Source organism: Fistularia commersonii, chromosome 6, assembly GCF_037954325.1.
Source record: "Fistularia commersonii isolate RoL2024-O1a breed Wild chromosome 6, RoL_Fcom_v1.0, whole genome shotgun sequence".
NCBI classification, from domain to species: Eukaryota; Metazoa; Chordata; class Actinopteri; order Syngnathiformes; family Fistulariidae; genus Fistularia; species Fistularia commersonii.
The window spans coordinates 20,164,904-20,189,943 of record NC_141289.1 but is presented as its reverse complement, the minus strand read 5'-3'; the positions used below and the strand labels follow the sequence as shown (position 1 = coordinate 20,189,943).

At 39.7% G+C, this 25,040-nt stretch overlaps 1 protein-coding gene across 1 annotated transcript in view; it reads right to left on the bottom strand.

Moving 5' to 3' along the window:
- Nucleotides 1–25,040, bottom strand: part of crfa4 (cytokine receptor family, class I receptor 4) — a 43,372-nt gene that overhangs the window by 15,397 nt on the left and 2,935 nt on the right. The window contains exons 2-4 of the mRNA XM_086148599.1: nt 10,972–11,084; nt 1,833–1,968; nt 1,569–1,738 (exon numbers count right to left, since the gene is read on the bottom strand). Coding sequence (XP_086004725.1) covers nt 1,569–1,738; nt 1,833–1,968; nt 10,972–11,065 — 400 coding nt within the window. The 5' untranslated portion in view covers nt 11,066–11,084. The remainder of the gene's footprint in view (nt 1–1,568; nt 1,739–1,832; nt 1,969–10,971; nt 11,085–25,040) is intronic.

The following is a 25,040-nucleotide window of genomic DNA, read 5'->3' as shown; positions in this document are numbered from 1 at the left end:
GCAGCGCATGCATGATCTGATAGCCAATCCCGGACTACTTTGGCCCGGGAGGCGGGGCTTAATCCGGATAAGTCACCTGTCAATCATATAGAGCGACCAATCGTTCACTTGAAGCGTCTTACCTCGGTTATCGGTACCTTCGGTCGATTCTCCTGGATCTCCACGGGAATATTGTCACCGTCTTAAAATAATTGCCGTTGTCTTTTTTTTTTTTTTTGGTTTAAAATCAACTCCTTATTCAGCACATGGCTCAGTTTTTTTGTGTTTTCTGAAAAATCTAAAAAAAATGACTTAGGCGCAAATTTCAGAAGAGACAAAGTGCGCCTTTCAGATTCGATCAATTTTTACATTTTACGGGATCAAATGGGGAAAAAGGTTTCACCCCGATTTTTTTTTTTGTTGTTCCAGCTGTCGCTCCCGCTCACGCGCTTTGTCCATCCAGATGTTCGTGAGGAGGGAAAATACACGCTAATTATTACTTGGGATTGATCCACACGGAAGCTACATTATAATTCGGGAATCCCGTTTTGAAGAAAAAAAAACTTCCGGGATTAATTACGTGAATTTCCGCAGGTCAGAACCTCCAAGAGAACGTTCCTCTCCAAACTCTCAGCGCTAATATGTTTATCACCAACTATAGACTGAAGTTTTAGAATAATAAAACACTTATAAGACACGTTCTACAACCGATATTTACCATATTTACTATCCAGGTGGTCCTAACATGACGACGGGGTTACGCTCCAAGCGATTGCGTTGTTAAGCCAAATATCTCCATGGTGACGGGCAACCTGGACGACATTTTATGTGGTCAATACGATGTTTATCCAGCGCAGCACGTACTGTATCGGAATCGGTAAAACGCTTTTCGTCCCGGAGGGGCATCGGGTAAAATATGGGGTTGGTTGATAACATTGGTTTCGTCGGTTAGCTCACGCGGCTAACGGAGTCTTTGTCCTGGTGAGCTCATTGTTAGTGATGCATGAAGATCGCATGAATACGGGTCAGTTATGTTGTATCTTTTCCTCAAATGTTTATATTTGCATGAATACACCTGCAGGCTATTTCTACTATATTACCGCACAGTATTTGCCTATATATCGCCCATTAGTACTGAGCTACTTTACCTTTTATTTTTCTCTAATGTTTATATTAGCATGCATATAGGCTAATTATAAGCGCGGGTAAACGCTTGAATTACAATCACAACTCAACAACGGCTGGATTTTAATTTTATCCTAAAGCCGAGTTGTTGTTAACCGGATAAGTGAGGACCACCTCTATTGTCACGATATCAACCCTTTATTAACTTGAACTAAAACTTTTTCTCTTGAAAATAATGTACAGATAATGACATAGTTCTACCAATAAACCTTTGACGACTTCCTGTTAACGGCTAAAAGAAGCGCATCCCCTCCTTTCTGTTAGATTCTGTGGAATTATTTGGCAACACCGACAGTTTAAAACAACACCCAAAAACTTGAGACGTCCTTCATTCCTTACCGATGTCTAAAACCTACTTACGAATCCCAACTATCTGCATTTTGACATTTTTCCATCCTCCTTACCGATTTCGGCGACATCCAGGCAGTGCTCGCTGGAGGTGTAGTTCATGTGGGTGGTTACCGCGGTAACTGTCATACAGTAGATGTACCACAAAGTTGTATGTCTGCTGTCGAAGTGGCAGCTGTTTGGACCGGCGGTTACGTAGTCCGGACACTCCCGCCTCGGCTCCTTACTGTACCATCATCGAAACGAGGAAATCAAACGTTGGAGAAACATCCGAATCGTGACGTTTAAAGTTGTCTTTTTTTTTTCCGCGATGTTCGTACTTTTTGGAGTAGGTCAGGACGTATGTGACCTTCTCGTCGGTCAGGTTGTTGAGCGGGTGCCACCAGCAGCTGAATTCTTCAAAGTTGGGCGAGCGGCAGAAGTAGATGGAGGGCCTCGACGTCGTGACGACGTCGGCTGTGAACGACAAACTCGGATCAATAAGTCGTAGAAGGAACGCCGACATCGCACCGAGGCGAGAATCAAATGACATTTTTAAAACCGCAGATAAACCGGAGCACATTTCGGCTGGTTCTCGTGTGTTACGTTTGGATTTGAAACTGAATAACTCGAGCGACGTGCGGTAAATTTCAAATCCGGAGATCCCCAGGGCTCCGTCCCGGGCCCTTTGTGTTTCTGCTTGTATATTTTGTCCTGCGATATTCACAGTTTTGCTGACGACACACTGACGGTCACCTCAGGATCTGGTTCTTCCGGTCACGACCCGCATTGTGGCCGAAGGTGAGGGCGGGAACGTCGATTTATCGGTAAATCGAGAGCTTCGCCTTTTCTTCTTCCCCGACCCGGAGCACAGAGGTCGCGGCTTTAGAGCTGCCGACTTTAAATCGTATTTATTTCCTTTCCTCTGTAAACTGGCTTTTAAAATGCAGCCGGCGAATGTGACAGGAGCGGTTTATTTTCGAGGTCCTCAACCCGCAGGCCGCCGTTTTGTGCGATGATCAGCCCATTTCTGACGTGCTGATAAACCAGCTGAGCTCAAGGCGGCGGTGAAACACTAAGGTCTATTCAAATCCTGAACAAACAGGCTTAAAAATAAAGTAGACCTGATGAAAAACCGAGGAGCGTCCACTTTCTGCGCGCCGGATACGGGCGTTCGGACCGGGTTGACCTGGATAATTTTTTGTTTTTGAAGTTCTTTGAAGGGTTTGGCTCCGCCTCCTCCGCCCCTGCGACTTTATCAGCGAATCCTGGCGAAGGCAAAGCCAGGGAAACACACTCCCGCCACATCATGCTGTTACATTACCAGTGGATCCGCACCGGACGCGTTATCAACACACACTGGTGTGTCGGCGTGTGTTGTGTTGTGTTACGTTGACCTGCCAGTGTGTGTGTGTGTGTGTGTGTGTTCCATCTATCGGCCTGCCAACACTCCCCGCTGTAAATCTGTCTCTCCCCTTGTTTTCCCGACGCCGAGCAACTGCTAATGTTTCTGTGATCCGTGTGAACGCCATCATCAGCAGCTCTATTTGTGCCTTCATTTGGGTTGACATAATTGCCGTGTGTGTGTGTGTGTGTGTGTGTTTGAGATGTGTATTTATTAAAAAAAAAAAAAAAAAAAAGCAAATTACAAATAAGAATAATAGCATTTCTATTTCGATGCTGCTTAAGGGAGAATTTGTTCAACAAGACTAGAATATATTATTCATATCTGAGATATTATAAATGGTCAATATGACCGAATCTGATTTTTATCACAAACCAGCCGGTGGAAGTGTGTGGAGCCTTTAACCTTCAAAATCCCTTTTCTCTTCCTGCAGACTCAATGCACAAAAAAGACAGGAAAAAAACCCTCTTAAAAAAAAAAAATCACATTATTAGCCAATATCAAGGTTAAAATGAAAAGTGCAAGGTGGGATTTATATTTAATGAATGTGTGTTTCTATCTCTCGCCTGGTGTTCAATATTGCTATTCCTTCAATGAATATTAAAGGGAACCTGCCTGAGAAGATTGATCTGCATAAACATGCTTAACTGGTTGTCTAATAGGAGAATGTGCTGTTAAAAAAAGCATGAACAATTTATCATTTCTTTAAAAATCACAATTTATAGCTCACTTTTTAACCCATGGGTGCTGCCATTGTTTTGCTAGCGCAACGCATGCTGGGCTGATGATGTAAACAGGTTGCTTGTGCTAACTTTCCATGAGTGTTAGCTTTAATTTGCTTAACTTTTTGTCTAATATGAGAATGTGCTGTTAAAAAAAAGCATGAAAGATTAATTATTTCTTTGAAAATCTCAATTTATATCACATATTTTAACCCACGATTGCCGCCATTTTTTTGCTAGCGCCATGCATGAACAGGTTGCTTTTGCTAACTTTCCACTGGTGCTAGCTTGAATATGCTTAACTGGTTGTCTAATATGAGAATGTGCTGTCAAAAAAAGCTCATAAGATTCATTATTTCTTGAAAATCTCAATTTATAACATATATTTTAACCAACAGTTGCCGACATTGTTTTGCTAGCGCAATGCTGGGCTGATGACGTAAACAGGTTGCTTATGCTGAATTTCCACGAGTGTTAGCTTTGATATGCTTAACTGTTTGGCAAATATGAGAATGTGCTGTTAAAAAAAGCACGAAAGATTCATTATTTCTTTGAAAATCTCAATTTATAACACATATTTTAACCCACAAGTGCCGCCCGTATTTATTTTGCTAGCACAATGCATAAACAGGTTGCCTGTGCTAACTTTCCACTAGTGCTAGCTTTAATATGCTTTACCGTTTGTCAAATATGAGAATGCGCTGTTAAAAAAAGCACATTATTTCTTTGGAAATCTCACTTTATAACACATATTTAAACCCACCAGTGCCGACATTGTTTTGCTAGCGCACTGCATCCTGGGCCGATGATGTAAATAGGTTGCTTGTGCTAACTTTCCACCAGCGTTAGCTTTAATATGCTTAATAGTTTGTCTATATGCTTAATAGTTTGTCTAATATGAGAATGCGCTGTTAAAAAAAAAGCATGAAAGATATATAATTTCTTTGAAAATCTCACTTAATAAAACATATTTTAGATGCCGCCATAGTTTTGCCAACACAATGCATAAACAGGTTGCTTGTGCTAACTTTCCACTAGTGTTAGCTTTAATATGCTTAACTGTTTGTCTAATATGAGAATGCGCTGTTAAAAAAAGCACATTACTTCTTTGGAAATCTCACTTTATAACACATATTTTAACCAACAGGTGCCGCCATAGTTTTGCTAGCGCACTGCATCCTGGGCCGATGATGTAAACAGGTTGCTTGTGCTAACTTTCCGCTAGTGTTAGCTGTGGCTCGGCGCGGTAAGAACGCTAATGATGCCACATCGTGCCGCTTTTGATTGCCATTTCTGCTCCGAGGGAAACTGATGCTAAGCTACACAGCTTTCCAAGGGACAACAAGAGAAGAAGGGTAATTGTTTGTGGAAGGACACAACTTCCTCAGGATCCGCCGCTTCTCTGCAGAACGCATTTAGCCGAGCTAAGCTTCTGAAAGAGGTTTTGAACGGACACCGCAGCCAAACACCGTGCCTGCAGTTTTCTTTCTTTCTTTTGAAATGTTCCCGCTGTGTTCCGATTGAAGGATAATTCTATTCTCTTCACCAGCGGACAAAAGCTCCTGGGGAAACGAGTGAAGAAGCACCACAGGGAGGAAACGCCGGATGTTCTCCCGCGAGGACGTCAACAACACACTCCTGCAGAAGGAGCGTCTGGTGGCAAAAGGCCGAACCCGGAACGACGGAAGGCGGCGGTCGGTCGGAGCGGCGGCCCGTAAGTCTACAGCGAACGGCCGATGACAAAAAGTGCACACTTAAAACAGACGCTATCTGTTAGCATAGCAACGCCTGTTTTCTCTTCGCGTCTTTCTTCATTTCGAAGCTTATTCTTGCAAACGGGGCCGAGTCGGACCGACCTCGTGGCGTCGTTGCCACGTAAACAACAATGGCGGCCTGAGAGGGAACATTTTTTACAATTTTATGCAAACACATATTGTGAGATTTTTTAATAGTTTTTATGTAGCTGACACAAATATTGATCACATCGGTCAATAAGATAAGATAAGATAAGATAAGATAAGAACAACTTTATTAATCCCGAAGGAAATTGTTGTGCCAGAGTTACAGAAAATATAACAGTCATAAATAATAAAAAGAAAAAGGCAGAATTAGAAATAAAAATAAACTATAAACTATAAAGTGTCTCAGTGAAACTATAATGTGTCTTAGTAAACAAGTAAACAAGGTCTTGGTAAACGGCAATTATTTTGGCTGGTGAGACACATTTCTTTTTTGATTTTTATGTGCGGGCCAACTAGGTTTTATGTAAATTGAACAAAATGAAAATTTACAATTTAAATATTTTAATTTTTTTGGCTTTTATTTCAAATGTAAAATCATTCACGATCATATAAATGTACCAACGTTATTTTTAATGTAATCATCCATACAGGAAAAAAAGGAAAAAATAAGGAGTTTCTAAATTCAATAGTGGTTGAAAATTCTTATTAAGATATTAAAAGAAAATAGTTTGACGGGCCGGAAAAATGCCCAGGTCTGCTGTAGGCGCTGATAATATTGATATAATCAGATTATACCGCTTTATCCAAGCATATTAACGTTCAGGAGGATGAAAAAAAAATTACATTATTTCCCATATTTCATTGGATGTTGGTTTCCTTAAAACACTGGCGTCGTTTTAAAATACTTTAAATGGTTAAAATGCTGGTTATGTAAGGCAGATTCTCAAGATATCCTTTTTTTCTCTCTTTCAGACAGGGGACTTTGTGTCTTTATTTTATCTTTTTAATCACAAAAAAATCAAATATAGCAAAAAGGTAAAAAAATGAAATGACATTATTTGATAAATTCTGAAATCAGAGAGAGGAAATCTAATTGACACTTCTCAAATACAAAGAAAATATTAAATAAAGCAATAACAAATTAAAATACGCTATTCTATATCCACCATTATATATAATAATTTGAATTAAACTCAAGGTTTCGGAGAAAAGAAAGGTCAAAGGGCATGATTTGACTGAGTGGCTCTGCACTCTGGAATGAGCGACGGAAAACATTCGGCCCCAGGAAACACACTAATCCCTTGTGACGTCCACTTCCCTTTCTCCCCCACCTCCAAACAACCACACACACACACACACACACACACACATGCTCACACTCATTATCCAATCCATCTCTGTTTGATGGAGCGTTGACCTCATGACTGGGTTTCAGAGCAGCCGTGGAAAATTGATCAGCGGCCGAGAAACAGCAGGACGTCAGAACATTCCTGCTTATATGCGCACGCATGTACACACACACACACACACACACACACACACACACGTACACTCTTGCACAGGGGCAGGCAGAGGCACATTTACACACTGAGGTGATTTGTCTGCAGGAAGTTTTTTTTTAAAAGATATAAAAATGAAATCGTAGTGCAATAGACTGGCAAAAATAAAATGAAATAAAATGAATGAACATGATATCAAGTTTCATGTATTTCTATCATGTTATCATAATATTATTATCATTTTGAGTGATTATTGTGATCATTTCTCTTCAATTATTTTTTAACCCTTTGGAGATTTTTTTTTTGAGAATTAAACTCAACTAGATTTAAAAACTTTTATGAAACTTGTATATTATCACCTGATTTTATGACTATGTTTACAAAAGGTGAATGTGTCAACTTGTATAGCACTTTGCACTTTACACTCGTTCACACACTCACACACACACACACACACACACACACCTATGGCGGCAGAGCTCCCATGCATGTTTTTTTTTTGTTTTTCTTACCAATATTGTCGCAGACTTTCTGTAAATATCACAAAGCGTTTGTCAAAAATCATCAGATTTATCAGGCAATTTCATAAAACATATCGATACGAATAATAACATAAAAAAAAGGGCCTCCATGAGAAAAACCACTGACCTAAAACAAATGAAGAACCGCAGGGCTGATCTTTGAATATGTAAGATAGAATAAAGAGCCTTTTAGAACAGGAATAAATGAAGCTGCTGTTTGTGAGTCACCGTCACGTCTCCAACGTCGAGATGTTTGTTTCTGCAGCGGCGAGGCGTGAAACCCCCGCATCGACGTATGGATGAACATGACGGCCTCCTTTACCAGCAGCTTCCTTTAGATTGATTTAAATCGGTAAAGATTTGATCTTGAAAATTGACCGGGGAAGAAGCCGCTCGCGCTCGTTTTACGCTTTTTCAGTCATTTGTCATCTGCCATTACGAGTCGCCGTAAAAAATATATATGTGTTTTTCATTTCTCCTGTATTTAACCAGGAAAGTCCCATTGAGATTAAAAAGCTCTTTTTCAAGGGAGTCCTGGCCAAGAGGCAGCAAAAGAATACAATTACATTTAAAGTGAAATTAAAATGCCCTACAAATCATATAAAAAGGAATTAAAACAGTATTAATGATATTTTCATAAAGTTTCCACCCCCTCGTGATGAGTTTCTTTAGATTCGCACATCAGAGGTCAAGGGAATCCTGAAAGCAAATGTTTTAATATTTTTTACACATTGCCAAATTGTTGCTTCTTATTTTAATTTTATAATTCATATCTCATGCAGGATTATATCCGTGGATTTTACGCGCTGTGGCTTTCTGACTAATTCACATTCAATATTCTTTTTTTTTTTTTTTTAATAACATTTTGATTATTATTTGTATTTTTCTGAAATTCTCACAACTTGCGACACATTTTTTCATGTGAAAAATATTGTCGAGTCCATAGTTTTAGTTCATTATTTAAAAAAAAAAAACATAAATGAAATAAAATGTAATTAAATTGATTTGTGTATTTAATTAAACACCCTTTATTTTCGCGGTGTCTCATTTGGAATTACAATCGAGTTTTCATGGCAGAATGACCATTATTATGGAAATTATTTCGCGTATCCGAAGGATTACATGCTATATTGCTATATTTCATCACATTAACAACACTGCCTTAAAACGCATCCAGTATTGCACCATCCGCAATTTCTCCAAAAAATGGCGAGAACCAAAAACAAACGCCCGCGTCGTCCGACGCTGAGCCGTTTTTTCTTTTTTTTTTTTTCATTTTTCCGCCGCGGACGTGGCGTCACCTGACGCGGTCTCAGACGCGAGCGCTAATCTGCCAGTGGGGAAACAAAGGCCCAGTGTTTGGACCGTAAGGAGCTCAGCCTGCAGCCGCTCTAATCAGACCTGAGAGGCCCAGAACCTGCTGGGAAATCATTCCTACCTGCAGGACTCCGGACATTTTTACACAATTAAACAAGTCGTTGACTTACAGAGGATTTCGCCTGAACGGCGCTCGGTAAATTTATCGAAGAAAGGAGCCAGAAGTGCCGCGGCCCCCCGGGAAAACGACGCAAATGACTTCTAACAATCACCTGTAGCAGAAAAATAAATGTAGAAAAAGGCTGGAATAGGCAAGTCATTTCCTGCAGAAGGAAAGAAATAACTTTAATTGCCTCACAACCGGAAGGTTCCTGTTTGGGAGGCCTTTCTGCGCGGTGGATCCAGATTCGCCGCTTTCCTCCCGCAGTTCAGAAACATGCAGGAGGTTCATTTGAGGTGAAAATGAAAAAGTGAGTGATACTGAGTCTCTCAGTCGCTCTCATTCGCACATCCTGGCAAATCAGGGCCTCCAGTGAACCTGCTGCAGGTTTGGGAGGAACCGGAAGAAACCCACTGATATCCTTCAAAATCAGGGACAAAAAATCAAAATATAAACAAAGAAATGCCTCCCAAAAAAATAAAAATATAAATAAAAATAATAATAATAATAATAATTATATATATATATGTGTGTGTTTGTGCATATTTATGTTACAAAAAAAGGGAAAATGTTAAACAAAAAGGGAAAAAAAAGATTACTTGAAAGCGAAAAACAGCTAGAATTTGTGGAATTACTGCAGAAAAAGTCCCTTCACGATGAGAAAAAAGCTGTTTGTAAAAGAATAACAACAAACGATTCAGAAAATTGAACAGCTAGCATTTCGTGCATCGCGCGTCGCTCTCATTCGCACATTCTGGCAAATCAGGGCCTCCAGTGAACCTGCTGCAGGTTTGGGAGGAACCGGAAGAAACCCACTGACATCCTTAAAAATCAGGGAAAAAAAAATCAAAATATAAACAAAGAAATGCCTCCCCCCCCAAAAATAAAATAAAATAATAATAATAATAATAATAATAACAATAATTTATATATATATATATATATATATATATATATATATATATATGTGTGTGTTTGTGCATATTTATGTTACAAAAAAAGGGAAAATTAGAAAATGTTAATCAAAAAGAGAAAAAATGATTACTTGAAAGCGAAAAATAGCAAGAATTTGTGGAATAACTGCAGAAAAAGTCCCTTCACGGTGAGAAAATAGCTGTTTGTAAAAGAATAAGGGGCGCAAAACAACAAACGATTCGGAAAATTGAACAGCTAGCATTTCGTGCATGCTAGCAAGGTATTAGCTTTACATTAGCGCCTTAAATGGATGGAGCGGCAAACTCGTCTTTTTCCAGTTTTTTTTTTTTTTTCTTTTCACATCCGTGTTTGTTTTTCATGGCCTCGTCCCGCCCCTCCAGATATCTCGCGGCCGCAGCAGCAGATAAACACGGGCTTCCCGGAAGAAACCCACTGACATCCTTCAAAAACGGGGAAAAAAAATCAAAATATAAACAAAGAAATGCCTCCCCCCCCCAAAATAAAATAAAATAAAATAAAAATAATAATAATAATGTTAAAAATAATAATAATAATAATAATAATAAAAATAATAATAATAATAATAATAATAATAATAATAATAATAATAATGATAATAATAATAATAATTTATATATGTATGTATATATATATATATATATATATATGTGTGTGTGTGTGTGTGTGTGTGTGTGTGCATATTTATGTTACAAAAAAAGGGAAAAATGATTACTTGAAAGCGAAAAATAGCAAGAATTTGTGGAATAACTGCAGAAAAAGTCCCTTCACGGTGAGAAAATAGCTGTTTGTAAAAGAATAAGGGGCGCAAAACAACAAACGATTTGGAAAATTGAACAGCTAGCATTTCGTACATCGTGCGTCGCTCTCATAACTGAATAACTGCAGAAAAAGTCCCTTCACGATGAGAAAAAAGCTGTTTGTAGAAGAATAAGGGGCGCAAAACAACAAACGATTCGGAAAATTGAACAGCTAGCATTTCGTGCATGCTAGCAAGGTATTAGCTTTACATTAGCGCCTTAAATGGATGGAGCGGCAAACTCGTCTTTTTCCAGCTTGTTTTTTTTTTTCTTTTCACATCCGTGTTTGTTTTTCATGGCCTCGTGCACGCAGCAGCAGATAAACACGGGCTTCCCGTGCCCGTGTTGCGCGGCGCTCACCTTGTCCGAGACGCTCCTGGTGGTTGCCGTGCAGCTGCGCGAGCCTGGAGGAAGCGGCGGGGAGGACGAGGACGAGCAGGAGCCACAGCGGCATCCTGATGTTGTCCGGCTGCCTGTTGGCGCGAATGCAAAACAAACGTCATTGTGACACACAAACACACGGCGCTCTGTGGGAAAACAAACATCCAGCATGTGACTCCGGCCCGCCGGCGCTCCGGCTCCCGCCGTCATGAGACCCGTCACATGGGATCAAACACATCGCCGGACATTTGCATATCTGGGCTTTTCAGCGAAGTCATTTAAGCGCTTTTAAAATGATCTTGTAAAAAGTTGACGCGCTAAAACTTTCAAAAATGTGACTAATGTTTGGGGAAACAAAAAAAAAACATAGTGATGAACGTAAACGAGAAGAGAAAAAAAAAGATTTTTATCCATCCGTCCCTTTTTAATTATTTTTTTATCAATTAAAATAAAATCAAAATTAATAAGTTCCCTTTAACCAGCCATAAAAAATAATAATAACAATAAATAATGATACCAAATAAAAATAATAATAAAAGAACTCAATAACAAACTCAACAAAATGAAATAAACTTCAGAAAATGCATGACGTACAGAAGACCTGGCGCGCCAACACTGCCCTCCTCTAATTTTACTTATTTTTCTTGTTCATATTTCTTTGCTCATGTTTTTCCAAAATGTAATCAAATATCTATTGTTTTAATATAAATACATATAATTAAGAATTATATTTATTTCACTCAAAAATATACATTACAATAAATACATCATAATAAAATAAAATAAAATAATGTTAAATAAATTTAACAAATCATTTCAAATAATTAGAATAAAGTTAAATTTTAATTCTATATTGGACAAACAGTTAAGCATTAAGCTAGCACAAGCGAAAAATTAAAAATAAAAATAATAAAAAATAATTTGATATTAATGTGTGTGTAAATATATTAATGTGAAATAAATGTCATTCTGAATCATATGTATTTATTAATTTTTCATGAATGGTTTGAATGGTTTACTGCTACATTTCATTTTATGGTAATTTCTTGTTTTATCGTTATACATAAATATATATTTTCAATTGGCTAAAATATATTATATTTTTTATTTAATATCTTATTGAGTTTATTGGCAACAATATCTTCCCTGTTTTGGGTTTGTTTTTGCTGGATTTCTTTTCAAATTACCAGCTAGTTTGGTGCAATTATTTGGAAAATTTGGCTCATTTATAGGTGATTTCTTTCTTATTATTGATCATCTGACTTCGGATCAATTCCCCATCCATCTATTCTTAGAGCGCGGCTTCCATTGGACCTGTCAGTCACAAGGAGGATATTGACTTTTCATATTTTTTTTGTGATTCCTAGCTCGTTTTTCAGTTTCCCGTGAAATATTCTGTTCATTTTCCGTCAGATGCATTTTTCCAAGATTGAGGAGCGACTTGTCCTTTTTCAAGGTGATTTTTGCTTAATTTTCCTCTGCCCTTCCGGCCTTTTCGTGCAAATTTTCCAGCGATTATCTGCAGGTAGCCGCGCGCCGGCGGACATGTTTGCGTGTCAGCAGGTGGTCGGAGCCCGAGGTGCGACACATCACATCTTCTCATGTCCGTCCAAGCTGATTAGTGTTTGGGCTTTAAGGCTCCAAACTAATCTCATTAAGATAATCAGCTTCAGTCAGTCAGAGATGACGGAGCATGTGAGCAGCTTCGGCCTGTCAACACTTCCACGCCCGTCGGGCATTTTTGCTCCACATTTGCCCTTTTCTCGCCCTTTTCTCAGGTGCTCCTGGTGATGGAGGCCTTTATCCGGTGGCTTAAAATAAGATTTTAAGATTTTAAACATTTGTTTATTTTAATTTTTTTTTTTTTGGTAGTTTGTTTTTCTGTTTTTTTTTTTGGTCAATTCTTCCTGAATTTTAGAGATTGTAGAGATTTATCTATTTTTTTTTACAATTATTTCAGAGGAATTGTCAGAACACTTAGCGGTTAGCATATTTGGCAAACTGGCTGAATTAAGAATTAATTTTGAATTAATCTAATTAAGAATTAATCTGAATTAATTTGCAAAAAAAAAAAAAAAAAAAAAATACTAAAATGACCAACAATACAATAAAATCAATTCCTATTCTGCCAATCAAAGAACACCCCAACAATTAGGATACCAGGAAGTGACGTTGTCGTCTCGGTGCAGGAGACGGTTTAGCGTTGGCTTACTCGGTGAAACAAGGTCAACGGTCAGATTTTGTCCCGAAGGAGGTCAACGGGCGCGAGAGGACCGACTGGGGAGCAGGAGGATGCCGCGCGCTGCCCGTAATCCTCGCTATTATGTTCCCTGAGGATTAAAAGAAGGCCTTCTGGGTTTTATCTTGAAGCCCTGACCTGAGGGCAACAACAACGGAGGCAAAATAAAAGCAGGCAAAAATCTTCATGTGGCAAAATGATGTTCCTCTGTGGTACCAATAAGATCTCCTTCAGATAAAACTTGTTTTGTGTTCACCCTTACTAGTTTCTTGCTGTTAATATTCAAGATATTCTTTTTTTCTTCTCTTCTTCTCCTTTGGACTTTCCCCATCAGGTGAATCCAACTTCTCAATCTAACCCTATTCTCTGGATCCTCCTCTCTCACACCAACTACCTTCATATCCTCTCTCACCACGTCCATAAATCTTCTCTTTGGTCCTCCTCTGGACCTCCTGCCTGGCAGCTCCACCTTCAGCAACCTTCTACCCAGATCTTCACCATAGTTCGGACATGAACAGAGGAGAGTTCGTGTCCAAATCATCTCAATCATCACTTTGTTGCGGTCATACATGTCTTGCACCCCTGTGACAAACTTCTTTTCCTTTGGGCTTTTCCCTTCAGGGTCTCCACAGTGACTCAACCTTCATCTAACCCTCCTCTCTGGATCCTCCTCTCTCACACCAACTACCTTCATATCCTCTCTCACTACGTCCATCCATCTTCTCTTTGGTCTTCCTCTAGACCTCCAATTGCAGCATCCATCTACCAATATATTCACTCTCCCTCCTCTGTCCATGACCCAACCATCTCTGACTTTCTCTTCAAAACATCTACCATGTTCCTGATCCTCTCCATCCTGGTCTCTCCCAAAGAGAACCTCCACATCTTCATCTCTACAACCTCCAGCTCTGCCTCCTGTCTTTTGGTCATTGTCAGCGTTTGTAGATCATCTCACAACTGTCTCCTCCACCTTTCCTTTCCTTCTGGATGATGTTCTTCTCTCTCACACACATACAACCCAGCTGATGACGTGAGTTGGACCTTCAGAACACGCCTGTGGACACATCCACCCAGTCACTGGATGACGCTCCACCACAATCCCTTCTCGCTCTCACGCCGTCCCTGCCAGTGCCTTCCGGTATTAAAACTCCGCAGAGCCGCCGTGCCATTGGAAGGTGTGCTGAAGCTGATTAACGGAGGATCAGCGACAGCACCGTTTTCCACGGTCCAACATGGACGCCGGAAAGACGTTCCTCCAGGTGACCACAGCCGAAGGCGAGTGTTTGCAATAATAAAAATAATAAATTGCACCCTGAGCTGAATGCCATTATGCAAATGTTATGTTTAAATGCGAGATGAAAAAAAAAAAATGGATCGGGAGTCCATCTGAGGGACGGCACAGAGAGAAGGTCAGAGATGTTTGGGTCATGGACAGAGGAGGCCAGAGAGAAGATGCTGGCACTGCAGAACTTCCATTACTTCCAGTAACGGTGGAAAGTCACACACACTCTGTTCCTTCATACCTACAACCATCAGCTCACACACTCGTCACAAGTGTTGCTATTCTCCTTGATAATATTGTAGTTGTCGTTGTTGTGGGTGTTTGTGGTGGTGCTGTTTCTGTTGTCGCTAGCGGCTGTACAGTAGCTGTTGTTGTTTGTGTAACCGCCATCTGTTTTAGTGGTTGGTGTTAGTTGTGGTTGTTGTTCTCGTTGGTGGTGGTGTTGCTTTTTGTTGTTGTTGCTGTTGTAACATTGCTGAGTGCTTAGTTACAGTTGTTGATGTTGCTGTTGCCGTGGATGGTGGTGTAGCTGCAGCGATTGCTCTTAGTGTAGTTGTTGTGCATAGTGGTGTCGTTGCGGTTGTTGTTGTTGTGTCTGGTGTTGTAGTAGTGGATGTTGCTGTAGTTGTAGCTGCTGGTGCAGTTTTGGTTGTTGGTGTTGGTGTAGTTGTGATGGTGGTGTGGTTCTAGCTGGGGGTGTAGTTGTAGTTTGGGGTGTAGTTGTGTCTGGTGGTGTAGTTGTGGTTGTTTTCGTTGTTGCTGTTGGGGTCATTTTAGCTAACGGTGTAGTCGCTGTTAGTGTAGTTGTTGCTTTTTATTCTTGTTGCTGTTGTTGTCATTTGCTGGGTGTTAACAGTTGTTGATGTTGCTGTTGCAGTGGATGGTGGTGTAGTTGCAGTGATTGCTCTCAGTGTAGTTGTTGTGCATAGTGGTGTCGTTGCGGTTGTTGCTGTAGTTGTGTCTGGTGGTGTGGTTTTAGCTGCTGGTGCAGTTTTGGTTGTTGGTGTTGGTGTAGTTGTGATGGTGGTGTAGTTATGGTTGTTTTCGTTGTTGCTGTTGGGGTCATGTTAGCTAACGGTATAGTCGCTGTTAGTGTAGTTGTTGCTTTTTAATGTTGTTGCTTTGTTGTCATTTGCTGGGTGCTTATAGTTGTTGATGTTGCTGTTGCAGTGGATGGTGGTGTAGTTGCAGTGATTGCTGTTTTGTGGTTGTTGTGCACAGTGGTGTTGTTGCGGTTGTTGGTGTTGTTGTGATGGTGGTGTGGTTCTAGCTGCTGGTGTAGTTTTAGTTTGGGGTGTAGTTGTGGTTGTTTTTGTTGTTGCTGTTGGGGTCATTTTAGCTAACGGTGTAGTCGCTGTTAGTGTAGTTGTTGCTGTTGTAGTTGTGATTGTGCATGTTGGTGTTGTGGTTGCTGCTGTAGTTATGACTGTTGCTGTTGTTGTAGCTGGTGGTCTAGTTGTGGTTCTTGGTGTATTTGTTGGTGCAGTTGTGATGATGGTATGGTTGTAGCTGGCGGTGTTGTTGCGGTTGTTGCCTGACTTGTAGAAAAACCCACAGAGATACATCAGAATAAACCACATTGGAATTCTTCCTCCCTCCTCGTTTTTTAATTTCCTCACACAGGAAGAGACTCTGTTTCTTGCCAGGCAGGCGTCCTCTCTGTGTGCACGTGTGTGTGTGTGTGTGTGTGTGTGTGTGTGTGTGTGTTTGGAAAACAAACTTGTGAATCAGGCGCACACCCAGTTTGTTGTTTTGTTCTGTTCTGCTTTTTTGTTTTCAAACATTGTATCTCTTAAACATTTCAGAGAAGGAACCAAGACTGGATTAAGACCAACCGTCGCTTCAACGCGGCCTGAAAAAAAAAAAAACACAAAAAAAAAAATGTAAAAAGACGAATTCCGACTGACCTCACAGCCATGTTGCCGTGACGACAGGCTCTCCAGTCGCCGGTCGATTCCCTTTTGTATCCGCCGTCGCCGCGGCCCGACCCCCGCTCAGGTGGATCAATACGGATCGGCGGGACATCGGCCGATTAACCGCAAATTAATAACTATATCGAGCGGCGGGGGGGAAGAGCTGCCGGGAGAACCCGCATTTTAGACGGGTTTCGCAACAACGACGAGATGATTTCAATAAAATTGGAAAATAAGCTCGACCTGAGTCAGAGGGGTCAGAGGTCAAAGATGTGAGTTTCAAAAGTGATGGAAACGTCATTCTAAATCAGTTTTTCTGAATAGTTTTATTAATAATTTTTCATTTTTCCTTCCCTCGAGTTAATGATTTTTCTGGATCTTATTGATGACTTACAAAGAATCAATTTTTCTAGTTGTAAATGCTCATTTTATCATTTTATTATAACCATTTTATTTGTCTTCTCTAAATACAGTTTCCAAGAGGTTTAAATAAACTGGGTATAAATCATCAGTTAAAATTGTGGATTTATTTTTTTTAATAATCTAAAAGAGATCTGTCACGATTAAAGGATGCATTTCTTTTGTCCCGGACAATTTAATTTCAGTATTATTTCTGTCTGATGAATTTCCTGTTAATCTTAATCACATATTTTTTTTAAAAGATAAATAAGGACATTGGCGCAAAAGGGAAATGTCAAGGTTTTCCACTGCAGACGGACCATTTTGCGCCGCTAGCGGCGACTTTAAGTCCGACATCCCAGCAGGAGACTGTCAGAGTGAGACGTCTGCACAAGAGAACATCTCTGGTTCTATAATTGCCACATCCTTGCAAAATAAATGGCCGCAGGCTTTTCTGTTGTTTTATGTTTTTTTTCTACAGAGCAACACTTCCTGCGTTCTGATCCATAATTGACGGCTACGAACTCGACGTGTTTCTGACGTCTTCTGGCGGGACGAGCGAGGCGGGAGGCGGAAACTGAGAGCTTGGGCTTGTTCACACCTGCAGGTATTGAGTGTTGAGGTGAAGTCGATAGAGGTGACGCTCTTCGTCGGGCGAAAAGGTGTTTCTTTAAATTTAATCTTTTTTTTTTTTGCTCTTGCAAAATATCTCACCCCTTGTCTCATCATGAGAAAACTCGCCGTCAGCTTTAAATCACCGTTTGCAAAGCACCTGTTAGCTGAAAAGACTACCGGTTAGCATGGCGCGGCATGGAAAAACAACAATATACGCTGCACCTGCTAAAAGCAAACATCTATGTGTGCATATATTGTCTGCACGGACGTGATCCAACAGTATATATGATTTAAGCCAATATATCTTCAATTTCTTCATTGGTCCAATGTGACAAGGCTAAATGTTTTGGCGGCGTGAAGCTTGTCAGCCCCCCTAGTGTTAGCCGCAGTGTTAAAAGGGTGTGGAAAAAGGAGTCCGGAAATGAAGGTACCCGTTTGATTTAAATGACTAAACCGCGCTTTTGCAAAAGATAGCAAAATATACATAGTGTAAACACAAAGCTACCTGTTAGCTTTATCTGACAAAACTAGCTGCTAATGTTGCTATCTACTGGGTTGAAATGACAAAACAACTGTTAGCATCAGTTGACAGAGCTACTCCTACTTAGCTTCATATTAGCCTGATGCTACTCATTAGCTTTTGAACAAAAATATACTTGTTGAAATTATAACACACTATCTGTTTGCTCGATATGAAAAATAAACTAGCCATAAATTAATTGTTATATTTCTTAATACAAATCTACATCTTAGATGAATTCGGCAAGGTAAATTTAATACATCTAAATATCATTGTATGCCTATAATCCTACCTATCAAGGCATTTATTTAAAAGCCTTTCTTGCATTTTTGTATTTTGATGTATTACTTCAGTTATCACGTATCTTCACTTATTGCATTAAAATGTCTTAAATCCTGAAATCCATCGACCGTTTTTTCCATCGACTAAAACACAGGGACTCTTTTCAATCCTAAATTCCAGATACTCAAGCTACTTGTTCTGCAATATTAAGTTTCGTTTTTTATTTTTCTTAATTGTCTGTTTTATTTGAGGCGGAAAATTATTATTATTATTAATTTTTTTTTTAACGTGTGTCGTCATGGCAACGTGTTTGGAAGTGAAACTTGTGAAAAGTGTTGAACTGCCAATAAGATGTCAGAGGAGCGCCATTCAAAAGGCTATTAAAAATAAGCGATAAGGTTTATTCAAAGAGCTGCTGTTGCTTCATTGAGCCGCAGGACAACATCTGACCTTTAAAACAACAGACACACATCAGCATGGCGGGAGTAAAGTCCCACGCACACACACACACACACACACACACACACACACACACACACACACACACACACACACACACGCCTGACATTCTGGTGAATTAATTACAATGTTAGTGTTTCACTATCAGCCCCACGAGGAAAGCGGTTTAATAAGTTTGACCTGGGAAAAACAAACGGCGTGAACTTTGCGATATAAAGCTCCACGGCCTCCCGAGGACACGTCTCCATGGGTTTGTTCGCTTTCTCACGTTGAAAAGTCATTTTAGCGTCCAGGCTGAAGAATGAGAGGGAGAAGATGGCTTTTGGATGACAAACTCATTTGGTTTGTTTCCGCTTTTTAAACCTTGGTTTTTGATTCCTTGGTTATTTTTTTTTATTTCGAACAATACAGCTTCTCTAATTATCCCTTTCTTGACACAAATTATGATGTCGTATCAATATATTTCTCTATTTCTGTTTCCTAAAGTCTTCTTTTTTATATTTTTGTCACGACATTCTTACATAATAAGAAAAAAAAAAACAATGTCTGTTTGTCGTCCCCTCATATTTATTATTCTGATAAACATGCACTCAATGAATAAAATGGGAATGAAAAAATATAATGGGAAATACAATTTTTTCATTCATTTTTTGTTTTAGCTCTTTTGTACATTTTTACATCAAAATCTTTTTTATGTTTGTCTTGTTTTATGAGGAAAATTCCAACAACTTTGGTGAAATGTCGCCATTTATTTTATTTTAGTGAGGTTAATCAACCTTTATCTTCATTTTCATATTTTATATTTTAATCACAACACTTACATAAGAAAAAAAAAATAGAATAAACTGTCTTTTGTCTGTTTGTCCCCGCCTTGATCCTCCCTATTTATTCTTCTAATAAATATGCACTCAATTAATAAAATATGAATGAAAAAATGTAATGGAAAATAACTATTTTTATCATATTTACAAATTATTATTTTTTTTTTTCATTCATTCTTTGTTTTATCTATTTTTTACATTTTACATCCTTTTCATGTTTGTCTCGTCTTATGAGAAAGCATTTATTTTATTCATTTTCTCTGCCTTTTTTTTAAAAAAAAACATCATCTTCCCTTTTTTTCTTCCAGGTTACACTCGAAGGAAGATTCCACACGGAAACGAGAAACCGTAAGCCTTTCATCAACTCGTCTTCAGCCATAGTTTCCTAAATCGCATTTTCTCCCTCTCGAATTTTGCGATCATGTGCTCGCGGCTCCTCGCGGTCGCCTCCGACCGAAGGCCTCCGTCCGAACGTGACGCCTTTTTTTTCCCCCTTTTCCACGGGACGGGCGGACGAAGCGTCCGGAGGCGGAGGGAAGCTCGGCGAACGAAAAACCAGCCGCGCTCGGCCGGACCTTGTGGCCACGACTTTAACCGTCATGTGCCGATGCGGCGGCGATAAGCCTTATCAGAAGGAGAGAATCCATTCCAGCGCCGGTTGGAGCATCCGCCCATCGCAGCTCGCCTCGGGCCGGCGCGCACACAGGAAATCACACAGATGTGAACAGACAGGGCCATTCGATCCACGGGGAGTCACATGCGCTGCTGCATGAGCGCCATCGCACACGCGGCGTTATATAATCCTTTACGTACAAGCCGACGCAAAGGGTTTATCGTCCAACTGTTTGGGTAAATGGACGCCGCGCGGGAAGGAGAACGTAAGAGCGGGAAAGGATGAGAAATCGCTGCGAAAGCGGAAAGATATTGGGAGGAAACCTGATGACCGGCAGGCTGCCAGGGAGAACACTAACCTCAGACAGAATAAGAATAAGAGTAGGTAAGAGTAAGAGTAAGAGTAAGAGTAAGAGTAAGAGTAAGAATAAGAATAAGAATAAGAATAAGAATAAGAATAAGAATAAGAATAAGAATAAGAATAAGAATAAGAGTAAGAGTAAGAGTAAGAGTAAGTATAAGAATAAGAGTAAGAATAAGAGTAAGAATAAGAGAGAGAATGAGAATAAGGAGTAAGAGTAAGAGTGAGAATGAGAATGAGAATGAGAATGAGAATGAGAATAAGAATAAGAATAAGAATAAGAATAAGAGTAAGAGTAAGAGTAAGAGTAAGAATAAGAGTAAGAATAAGAATAAGAATAAGACTAAGACTATAAAAAAGAGAGAGAATGAGAATGAGAATATGGAGTAAGAGCAAGAATAAGAAAAAGAATAAGAAAAAGGATAAGAATAAGAATAAGAGTAAGAGTAAAAATAAGAAAAAAAATAAAAATAAAAATAAAAATAAAAATAAAAATAAAAATAAAAATAAAAATAAAAATAAAAATAAAAATAAAAATAAGAATAAGAAAAAGAAAAAGAAAAAAGAGTAAGAATAAGAATAAAAATAAGAATAACAATAAGAGTAAGGGTAAGAAAAAGAAAAAGAAAAAGAAAAGAATAAGAATAAGAGTAAGAGTAAGAGTAAGAGTAAGAGTAAGAGTAAGAAAAAGAAAAAGAAAAAGAAAAAGAAAAACAATAAGAATAAGAATTATTGAATAAGGAATGGAATAAGAGTGGAATAAGAAATACAAATAAAACTATGAAGTGTCTAAGTAACAAGTCAAGGCTATAGAGTGTCTTCAGGTCTTAAGTACCAGGTGAAAGATAAGGAGTGCACAAGTTTTTGAAAAAATATTGACAAAGTGCTAAAAATGTGCATCTCCAAAAAAAACAAGATGTGTTTTTTTGAAGGCTTCAGGAGAGGATCCTTCTTTAGAAGACAGCGAGGTCTGGCCAGAGAAGACAGAAGGTTGGAGAGAGGAGGTAAAGAAGCCAGAAAAAACATCTTCAAACAGAGGAGGAGGCTTCAGACACCGACGCCCTTCAGGGACGGACCAAGAATTGACCAAAACAAAGCAAGATTCTGCTAAAGAGCGAGCAAGAGATCCTTTAAGATCCTCACCGGCTGCCCTGAATGTGTCAGCCGGGTTGCTTCTTGGCACTTGAGTAAGAACCTGTCTTTTAAATGTTCCTGAAATATTAATTTCAACGCTTCACTTTTGACTCTAATAGGATTTCCGCTGAGACGGCGACGCGCCGCCATGCTGCTGATGAGCGAAAGCCAAGGATGATGAATCCATTTCCAAAGTCTGAGACACCGTAAGCCAATTACGCCTCCATGTCATTAGATCACTTTTTTTTTGCCCACCTGTCACCTCATCTCCTTTGAAAACATAAAATAGCCACAACGTGTTTTTTCCTTATATATCATTGTTATACAATTTTTTTTTTCCCCATACAAACAGACCAAAATGTCTGGCTAGAAAATATCTTTGCAGGGATGCAGCTTGGAAACAAGATGTAGCGATAGCGGGCGAGTGCAAAAAAGACACAGCAGGATGAGGAAGCAAAGAGTAATAAGATTCTAGTTGTAGTTGCGTGCATGTGACAGGATGTAGTAGCATGTAGCTAGATGGGTCTCCAACCTCCGGTTCGCGGTCCAGTACCGGCCCGCAGATCATCTGCTACCGGTCCGCAAAGAAAATCCTTCTTGATACGGATGATTTTTCATTGGATCTTATTTTGAAAACCCTTTTTTTCTTTCCGCCTTCGCCACTTAACTCTGGCGCTTCACATATTAGCAACGACGAGCTAGCCCTGGAAAAAAAAAACAGCCACAAACAAAAGTCGCCGGTGAGCTTTTTTGGGGAGGAAACGAGCAAACGATGAGACGGTAGATTCGTCGCAGAGTGCCGGCAAAAAGAAAGCCGCATTTAAAATAAATATCAAGATTCCTTCCTAAGTTACGGGTTCATCACAACAGGCGATACACAAGCACCGCACCCGCTATGCAATAGTTGAGGTGAATGGCTAGCTACTAAAGCTATGAAACCATCAAAACTTTATTTTTCATTTATTTATTTTAATTTTAACATATATATATATATATATATATATATATATATATATATATATTTTTTTTTTTTTTCATTTTCATTTTTATTTTTATTTTCAATTTATTTTTATTTTTATTTTCATTTTTATTTTTATTATTATTTTTATTTTATTTTTTTTTATTGTAGTGTAATTCCTCAACATAATGGTTGTACTCAGATTAAATACTGTGAACTGACAAAAAGTTTTTATTGTTTGAGCCCGGCACCTCTAACTGGTCCAAGGAAATATTTTCTTGCGTAAAACTGGTTCAAAAAGGTTCGGTACAAAAAGGTTCGGGGGCCGCTGCTGTCGTAGAGTCCAGCTGGATGCGGTAGTATGCTCGAATGTGTGTCAGGAAGCAGGAAATTTCAAATAGGATGAGGTAATATATGTCATAGAAGGTACCAGAGTGCATTAGGACATTGCAGGATGAAGTAAAATCTACGTCATGTTCCGTGCGAAGCAGCAGGATACGGGGATGCCGAAGGAGAAAGTTAGATCTCGAGTGTCAAACTCCGGCCCGCGGGCCAAATTTGGCTCGCGCTGTAATTATATTTGGCCTGCTAAGCCGGTATAGTCTACAGTGCATGTACCGCTAATTCTACACATCCCAGAATTTTCTGCTGGTGTTTTGTCACGAAAATCACAACAGGACCCATAAACGCCCTCTCCTCTGTGTACAGTAGTCATAGCGACCTTATGCTAACACTGGCACCCTGCTACTTAGGCAGAAAACAGGACTTTGCATATGTGCAATATTAAGTTATATATTAAGCTATGCTTGTTCCATATTTAGTTTTTAAACAAAACTTGTTTGGGTCCTTATGAAAAGGTTCATTGTTATATCTGGAGGAAGTTTTTTTTCAATAAATATCAATGTTGGCCCGCGACTTTCTCCTAGTTTTGAATTTTAGCCCTCTGTGGTACGTTCAGATGGACGCAGCAGAACAAAATACGCTGTACTACCATGATGTCAGATAGAATTCAGAACTGTGAGATACATTAAGGTGCAGGAGACGGCAAATAGCGGGATCGAATAAGACGTGGTAATAGGATGCAGCAGGAGACGTGAAGGTTCACCGTGAAGAAGGGACCCGTTTTATGCATGGAAATGTTCCCGCGGACCGGTTTCGAGGTGCCGGGGTTCAAATAATAAAACCACGGTGACTCATTTCTCCTCTAATTCTTCTTGTAAAGGATGGGAGCCGAGCGGCGCGAGGCGTTTGCTACCTTCTTCACCTCACCTTCTCCAAAAAAGTTCACGATTAATGTCCTTCACTGCGGGCAGAATCAACGCTTCCCCAAAAGTAAAAGGCTTCTTAGCTTTAGCAACTAAGAACGACGCTTGAGAGCAGACACGTGTTGAAGTGGTGACTCTCAATAACGGCTTTTGTTCTTCAATTTTATTTTATTTCTCTTTCCAAAAATCGCAAGAGCTTGTCTTTTAGCGCAGGGGGTTTTGTCTGAATGTGGCGAAGCAGTTTTGGGGGGTTCGTAGCTTCATTAGCTAGCCGTTCACCGCTAATAACGCCTAGCGGGCGCGGAGTTTCTGCGTCTTTAGTAGGAATCTTGATATTTTCTTTTAAATGCAGCTTTTTTTTCGCCGTCAGTCTGCGACGCTTCAACGTTTATTCGTTTCCTCCCCAAAAAGCTCACTTTTTTCTCTGTCTCGATTTTTTTTTCAAGAGCTAGCTTGCGATAGCTAATGCGTGAAATGGCACAACAGAGTTCCTGTAAGTTGCGAAGCCGCAAACAGTCGTTTGAAAATAAGATCCGGAAGGTCGAAGGAAAAAAAACTATCATTTGTACCCAGAAAGATTTTCTTTGCGGAGCAGATGATGTAGAAGGTGCATGAAGATATTTTCGAGTGTAAACGTTACATAAGATGTAGTTGCGCGCCGCAGTCGCCAGGGCATCTGGCAAAAGACACCGTTACGAAACAGTAAATACAATCATCTCCTCAAGGTTCCTGCTTAGTATCGCATAACCAGCGGAGTGGGGAGGAGGGAGGTCAAAGGTCACACGGCGGCGTTCAGCTGGAGCTGTTTGTGTTTGGAGTGATTTTCCGCCCGGCGAGCAAAAAGACAGGAAGTGGGCTTTGCATCTCCCGGACGGAGACGTTTGACCCTGAAGACTTTGGCGCCGCGGCTCCAAATAAGGCCACGGGTTCGGATACAAACATGTGGAGAAACTTTCCCTGAGAAGAACGAAGATAAAGACGAGGAGGACGAGGACGCCGACGAGGGATTTATTGTTAAATACGCTGCTCGATAAAATAAAGGGAACACGAAAAATAACACATCCTGGATCCGAATGAATGAAATATTCTTATTCGCTACTTTGTTCTTGACTTAGTTGAATGTGCTGACGACAAAATCACACAAAAATGATCGATGGAAATGAAATATATGAACCCATGGAGGTCCGG